At 46.1% G+C, this 8,347-nt stretch overlaps 1 protein-coding gene across 1 annotated transcript; it reads left to right on the top strand.

Moving 5' to 3' along the window:
* Positions 1 to 3,403: 3,403 nt before the first annotated feature.
* On the top strand, positions 3,404 to 8,347 carry LOC107278776 (uncharacterized). Its single transcript, XM_066307153.1, is given in 3 exon segments — positions 3,404 to 3,935; positions 3,937 to 5,726; positions 5,836 to 8,347. Coding segments are annotated over 2 exon segments (732 nt in total). The 5' UTR covers positions 3,404 to 3,416; the 3' UTR covers positions 4,150 to 5,726; positions 5,836 to 8,347.

The raw sequence follows: 8,347 nt of genomic DNA, 5'->3' as shown, positions 1-8,347 counted from the left end.
CTTCCTTTTCCCCAAGAAATCCCCAAAATTTTCTATGGAAATTCTTTCCAATTTCGCGGATCAAATCCTTCCTTTTTCCGGCGAGAACCCTAGACTTTCCCGAGTTTTTCCCGTCGTTGTGGGCTTGATCCCGAGCTCCCGTGCCTATACAAAGGACCCCCTAGTCGTCCTCTCCCTATCCTCTCATTTCCCGTCCGCCGCCGTCGCCGGAAACGCTCTCCCCGCGCTCTCCTTCTCTCTCCAAACGCCGGCGCCGCTCCAGCCGTCCCTAGCCGCCGCCTCATCTGCCTCCTTCCTGCGCCGTCACCTCCATCGGCTCCGCAAGGTCGAGCTCCACCCCGGCCGCCGTTCCCCTTGCGCCGAAACTTCGCCGGAAGCCGTCCTCGCCATGAACCAGTGGGTTGCCGTCATGTTCCGATCTCCAGCCGCAGCTAGCAGCCGCCTTAGCCGCCGCTTTTGGTCGCCTCTGCCGCCGTTGGGTTCGCAAGAAGGAGAGGGAGCCCGGCAGCCATCTCCCTGAAGCCGAAATCCACCGGAGCTCCATCATCGCCGTCAACCCGAAGCTCGCCGTCGCGTTTTGATCTCCGGCGAAGCCCTGCTGCTCCTCCCGTCATCGCCAAGCTTCGCCGCTGCCTCCATTGGATTCACAGCTGCGAAGTGAAGCCCGGCCACCCCTCCGTTGTCGCCGCACATCGCCGGAAAGTCGTCGCCTCCGTGGACAGTACCTCGCCGCCCTTCGAAGCTCGTCGCCGGCCATCTTCCGTTGCCGTTCGTCGTCGCATAAGTGGTGGTAAGGGTCACTTTGATCCCCTCTCGCTCCCGGTGCCCTCCGTTTGCGTTATTGTGCCGTGATTCGCCGGCAACCGCCGCTCCCATGCCGTTCCCAGTGTAGTTTATCCCTAGGGTCTTAATCCCATCTAATCTAATCTAATCTTGTTTGGCCCTAGTGTCGTCATCTCCATGTGTTGCCGCCGGTTCACCGTCGTCATCTATCTCTCCCCGATTGGTTCGGTGGGACGTCTATCCGTGTCTCCTTGGTTTAGATTTCAACCCATCGGCCGCACTTGCCAAGCCGCTTTGTCACAGCCGCAGCCGTGCCTGTTGCATTGTTGTTCGCCGCGCTGCTGCCCTAGCCCGTGCACCGTCGCTACCGGATGTGCCGCTGTTGTTTGCTGTCACCGCTGCGCTAGTCGTCTAGCTGCCGTTGTGCCGCTCCCTGCCACAGTCGTGTTGCTGCTGCTGTGCGTAACTGCTTGCCGCTAGCTGCTGTCTGGCCGCTGTGCTGTGACGTGCCATTGCTGCTGTACTGTGTCGCAGCCGTGCGTCGCTTAAACCTAGCCGCCGCTTTAGCCCGTTGCTCGGTAGTTGAGTTGTCTAGCTGTAGGTGCATCCCTAAATTCCTGCCGGCCTATCGTTTGCCGTACCGGGGCTTTACCGTGAATTGTGTCTAGCTCACCGATTTAGTTGCAGCCGTTGCTGAGTCGTTCGCTCATTTGTTCGAACGAGGTGTTCCCCGTGCTTCGTTCGTTCGTCCATGTTGAGTCGTCCTTTAGTTCAGAGCCGCTGGTTCCGTTCGCCGGTTTCGGTTGATCATTTGGGTGATCCCGTGTCACGTAGAGTTGACTCGTTGAGTCGGTATCTCATGAGGCTCGCTTGCCAGATCAATCTAAGTCATCCGATCTTGGTCGACTCGGTCAAGATTAATCTCAGCCGCCCAAAATCAATATAAATCATTTCCACTCTTTCCAATGGCATATTAGTTCTTTTTATCATATGTCATCTACCAAATATAATCTAATCTTTTTCCGAAGTTTGTTTTAATCTTTCATCTCCGTTATAAATCATCTGTAAATGGTTTAATTAATGTGGAATAGTCTTTTTCTTTAATAGGTTTAATTGGAATTAAATCTTGTAAAATTCGTAATTAATTCATACGAAATCGGAATGAGACCGTTCAAGTCTCTAAATTTATCTAAAATCATGATCTACATGTTTGTTTACTTTTATGTACTGTTTATTTGGTTTTTATTAGTCTTTTTCCTCGTTTTGTGTGTTAGCTTGTCGTTTATGTCGTTTCGAAGGATTCGTGAGGTGTTGGAAGTATTCAAGAAGACTAATTGAAGACCGAATATTGCAAGGCAAGTCACACAGATCCCAAACACAATTCCTTTGAGCATGTTGATCCTATATTTAAATTCTCTATTTATTTGAACTGTGCATTTATTTTCGAATGTCACCGGGTGGTGAGCCTTTCCCATTTAATTATGGCCAAAGATGACTTTATTTTCCTATGGGTTATAATTTGATTAGCTAGAACCTTATATATTGGTTTGGTTCAGCTAGATGCTTATAATAGATGCTTAGCCATGCTTAGAAACAATAGCTCACTAATGGGATAAATCATGCTTCACTATCACTTATGGATATTTAATGGAAGCTCACGATGGTTGATCGTGATTGGTTAATTAATTAATTTGCCAACTAAAACTTGATAATGGTGGGTTGTGAGCACATGGTTTTGATGGTCGTGCTCATGACAATTAAGGACCGGTTCACGAGTTTCGGTTGTGAAACATTAACCGTGCCAACCACAAGCCAGCGTGGACAACGGCTTTACCTTTTGTATAGCATGGTTCATTGCGGAGCATCAGACTGAGAAGTAGCGGAGATAAGCCTACGGGGGTCGCTGGGGAGTCCATGCCTTGTTTATAAGGGGGTGATTATGATCCAGGAACGGTGCGCTATGGTGGATTGTGTTGTGCGAGGGGTACTGTCACAGCTCCTTTCCGAGGTACCGTGGTGGTATTGAGGCGCATGGTGACATGTTGTGGGGCTGTGTCTTGTGGGTACAGTGGTACACCTCTGGCCAGAGTAAAACTATTCGAATAGCCATGCCCGCGGTTATGGGCGGGTCTAACAATGTCTTTCGTGATTAGTCTCACACTTCTCACCATAATAAATGATGCTATAATTGGTAATAATTTGATTAGCTCCTGGTTTGGAATGGTATATTCCTGGTTTGGAGATAGATCTGTACAGCCGGGTATGGTCGTTCAGGATGGTTGGGCCTGAGCAGCATGGGTGTGCTGTTTAGTGTTGATTAAAATTGATGATTAATTACTCTACTGTTTTATAATCCTCAAATGTTTGCTAAATGCTGCTTTTGCAAATGAGCCCTATATTATGCCATTCTTTGGTATCCTTGTGCACTTGCATATTTGCTGTGTGGCTTGTTGAGTATGTCATATGCTCACCTTGCAATAATCAATCAAACCTCAGTTGAAGACAAGTTGCGAAGGAGAAAACGTTTGGCTTATACCCCAGTTGAGCTGCCTGTGGGAGTGGAGCCAGAGCTTCGCTAGACCGTAATTCCGCTGTTGTTTTTCTTTTCTTTTGTAAGTATTTACGTTATTATTATGATGAATCTGTATATTAAATTGTCAGTTTGTGTACCTCGGCTGATTCCTGGACGAGGATTTAATGCACAAATAAGTTCGGAAATTACTAGTGAATTTCTGGGTGTGACAGATGATGAGGAGGAGGCTGCTGAGATAGAGAAGCACTACAAGGAGACTAAGAGAAAGGTGAAGGCAGGGCAGCTAGAGGACCTAGATGATTGTTTCTTGCAAAGCCAGAGGTCAGAACCGACAATGCAAGCTAGTGATGAAGAAGGGAATGGAACCCCATATGCAGACAATGATGAAGAGGAGTTAGTAGAGGAAATTGGTAGTGATGGGGAGGTGAGAATGAAAAGTAGTCAACATCCAAGGTACAAGAAGAAGGCATGTGTTCCTACATTTGAACCTGGGATGAAGTTCAACTGCAAGAAGCAATTGAAGAAAGCTATCACAACATATGCTCTTGCTGAGAAGAAAGTCATTAACTTTGTTAGGGATGATGCCAAGAGGGTTAGGGCAAATTGTGATTGGGGTAGCTATTCCCCGGGTATGTCTTCTTTCCAAGAATTCAAGGTCAGACAGTTGGCAGATAGTTATATTTGAGAACCTGCATGCTTGTCCACCTAGGAGGGATAACTAGATGGTTACCTCTGTTAGGATTGCTGAAAAGTATGGTAACTTCATATCTGTCAATCCTTCTTGGCCCCTGGCTGACATGAAAGCAATAGTCAAAGAAGAAATATTTGCATAAGCTTCTGTTTTTTTTTGAACCAAAGACAGTGGGGGAGGCCCCCACGGTATATTAATTTTCTAGAAATATGTACAAAGAAGGAAAAAGGCAAAAAAGGGAAGGAAAAAACAGTTAAATTACAATTGATCTATCCATGATTGAACTAGGGGCCTATAACATTCTTTGAGCCTAATTAAATGTAAGCTCAAATCTAACTTCAAGTTCATCAACCAGTTTTGCACTGAGAGTTGGATGCCTTGGAAAATAAGTCCATTCCTCTCCTTCCAGATATTCCATGAGGCAATTAAGAATAGCTCCATAAAGCAAGGATGCAAGACAGCCACTTTTTGAGCCTGGATCCTTTGATGAAAATCCAAGTTAGGGTTCCATGTCCATCCCAGACGACTCCAACAAGCCAAACTAAAAGGACAAAGGAAGAACAGGTGATCTCTAGTTTCTCTAGCATTAGCTGAGCAAGAGAGGCAAAGGACTGAAGTATTGGGTGGCGCATAGTGTTTTCTATCAAGGAGATCCCTTGTATTAACCCTATCCATGAAGAAGAGCCACCTAAAGACCTTTATTTTCATATTGACTTTGGACTGCCATATCCATTTGATAGTAGGTGGGGGAGTCAGAGCTAGAAAACTGAGCTTGTAACAGAGCTGCGAAGTGAATTTCCCTGATCCCCAAATGAATGTACATGAATCATCAACCTCCGTAAGGTAAGAGATTGGAGATTTTCTTGCATGTCCATATATTCATCAAACGCTTGTTGCGAGAGGGGTAGGAAGAATTGATCTTGGGGGCCTCTGGCCAAGTGTTGTGCAATAGAATCATTCCCGTGCTTTGCGAAGGAGTATAAACGGGGATATTTGACGGAACGTATAACTCCCTCCCATAAATCATCCCAAAAAAGAATAGCTATCCCAGAGCCTATAATTTGTTTTGCAATGCCTCTAAACAATATATCATACTGAAAGATGTCCCTCCACCAAAACGAACCACAACTTCTCACAATCTGAGGAACTGTGTCCTTGTAATAAGAGGACCAAATAAGATTTACCCAAGGTACATGAGCTTTGCTGTAAAATTTGTGCAAATGTGTCATAAGTAGGGCTCTATTTTGGATTCTCAAATCAATCTTTGCATAAGCTTCTGTTTCAAAGCTGAAGAGAGTAAAGTGGCTTTTTATGAAGAAACACTTAGATGCTACTAGGGGGCAGTACCAAAAGTTGTTCAATTATCAACTTGAGCTTCTCAGAAGTAACCCTGGTAGCATTGTGGTTGTGAACAGGGAAATTGGCTTGAATCCACAAGTTTTCAAGAGAATTTAGATCTACTTAGATGCATGCAAAAAAGGATTCTCAGCTGGATGCAGGAGAGTTATTGGACTAGATGACTGCTTTTTCAAGGGAGCAACCAATGGAGAGCTTCTATGTGCTACAGGGAGAAATGCTAACAATCAGATGTATCCTATTGCATGGGTAGTGGTTACCAAGGAGAACAATGAGTAATGGGATTGGTTTATGGATTTGCTTTGCAGTGACCTAAAAATTGACACTGGAGCTGGTTGGGTCTTCATTTCAGACCAACAAGAGGTAATATGATCACACACTAATTCAGTCCCCTCTCATTTTCCATAACTAATTCAGTCCCCTCTCATTTTCCATAACATGTTCCTGACTCAATTTTTTACTTGCTATGCAGGGTATCCTTAATGCTGTGCAGAAATGGGCACTTGAGGCTAAACACAGGAACTGCGCTAGGCACATGCTAATCGGAAGAGACACTTCCATGACAAGCAATTCCAAAAGAAGTTTTGGAAGTGTGCAAATGCTCCTTGCGGGATGTTATTTAACCTTGCTAGGGCAAAACTTGTTCAGCTGATTCAGGCTGGAGCACAACCCATCCTCAACACACATCCTAAGCAAAGCATGGTTCAGGTTAGATTCTAACTGTGACTTAGTGGACAACAACATGTGTGAATCTTTCAACAAATGGAAACTAGAATCTAAGTTTTATCTAATAATCACAATGCTTAAGAAAATTAGGAGAAAAATGATGGTTAGGATCAGTGATCAGAAAACAAATGGTGCTAGATGGACAACTGTTGTATGCCTAGGTATTCTGAAAAAAACTTAATGTATACATCAGTGAGTCAGCTTTCTGCCATGCCATTTGCAATGGAGGTGATCGTTTTGAGGTTAAGCACCATGAACATAGATTTACAGTACACATGGACAAGAAAGAATGCTCCTATAGTTACTGGTAGCCATGCCCTATGTAATATCATGCATCTTTTATAGAACCAACGAGCTAGATGACTACATTGTACCTTGTTACTCTGTGGAAGCCTTCAGAAGTACATATGTTCTTGGCCCCAGGATGATAGAGAGCCACTCAATACTCCTAGATACATAAAGATGCCAGGCATACCAAGGACTGGAAGGAGCAGAAAAATGCATAAACCACCCAAGCCAACAAAAATGTCCAAGTTTGGGACAGTGACCAGATGCACAAGGTGCAAGCAGGTTGGGCACCAAAAATCTTGGTATGCAAAGCATAATGTTGCCGGTGTAGGATCAAGGAGGCCGACTAGAGAGGGGGTGAATAGGCGGTTTTAAAACTTAATGGCACTTAAACAAAACTAACATAAGTTGCTAGGCAAGGTGAGGTGCAAGGTTAACTAAGAAACTAAGTTAAGTTTTGCAAACCTAAGTGATATGGGCTCAAATATATCTCTATGAATGTAAATAGCACAAATGTAAATGCAACAAATAAATGAGACAAGAGACAAGGAATTTTTCACCGAGGTTCGGAAACTCGCCGGTTTCCTAATCCCCGTTGAGGCGAGCCCAACTCCACCGCTCAACCACGAAGCCACCGCACGCCCCCTTCGTCAAGGGGTGGGCAAGGCGGGAGCCGGCCCACGGAGAGGACTACCCAAGCCTCGATCACTCGGGGTAGTTCTTCCTTCACTCCGAAGGTGGTGAACTCCAAACCACTCACAAACGGTGCCGGGCCTCCTCCACAATCTCCTCGGAGAGGTCACCGGGCAACACCTCCACAAGCCGTCTAGGAGGCGGCAACCTCCAAGAGTAACAAGTCTAGGATGCTTGCCGAGGATGATCAAGTGCCACACTAGCTATAACAATGAAGCAATGCACTTGGATTGGCTTAACTCACTCTCTAACACCTCACTAGATAAACTAAGTGCACAAGGGTGTGAGAGCTCTTGCAAGGGGGGTTCAAGATAATGCAATGGAGTGCCAAAACCTTACCCTTGCTGCTGGGGAGTGGGTATATATACCCCCAACCACCAAAACTAGCCGTTGGAACCGAAATCCCCAACTTTGTGCTCTGCCGGTCAGACCGCCGTTGTGAGGCCGGTCAGACCGGACTACTTTGTAACGGCTAGAAAACTAGCCGTTACAGGGCAATCATTGAGCCCACTCAACCTGGCCGGTCTGACCGCAGTGTAGTGGCCGGTCAGACCGTCCACGGCTCGGTCAGACCGCCGTCGGCTCGGTCTGACCGGTTGCGGCTCTGGCAGCTCTGTATCGCCACCAAAAACCAGACCAGTGCAACAAACCAGTGGGGCCGGTCAGACCGGCCTTACCACGCCGGTCAGACCGGCTAACAGACCCGGTCAGACCGGCCTAATGCCCACGGTCAGACCGCAGGTCACTTTTCAGCTCAACCGACCGTTAGTAAAACGGCGATATCTCTTGACTCGGGTCTCGGAATTTGGCGTTCTTGGACTCTATGGAAAGCTTATTCAAAGGGCCATCCAACCCATGAAAAATCCATCCAAGAAACACAACTTAAGTCAAGGATAAAGGGCTCACACTCCAAAGGATATCCACCGGACATACCCACAAGATGTCACTCACTCCTATTGGACATGCCCACTTCTCTCTTGGTTTAGGACTTGAGAAAACTCATCACACTTGGTTAGACAAGCCCACAAAATGCACCTACATGCATATGAACTAATATGGCACAAGATCATCCACAAGCTCGCTTCATAGACCCCTCTTGATAGTACGACGTCTATCTAGCAAATCCGGTCTACACCAAACACCAAGACCGGGAAAAGACTAAGAAAACATTCTTAGCTACATTATACCTTTGCCTTGCGCCATCCATCTTGGGGTCAAGCTTGAGCCGAGATCAACACTTGTGACCATCCGGTTGAACCATGTTTATGCTGAGGTCT

This window comes from Oryza sativa, chromosome 2 (genome assembly GCF_034140825.1).
Source record: "Oryza sativa Japonica Group chromosome 2, ASM3414082v1".
In the NCBI taxonomy this organism is placed as follows: Eukaryota; Viridiplantae; Streptophyta; class Magnoliopsida; order Poales; family Poaceae; genus Oryza; species Oryza sativa.
The sequence above is the reverse complement of the archived record's forward strand: the minus strand, read 5'-3'. Positions and strand labels throughout refer to the sequence as shown.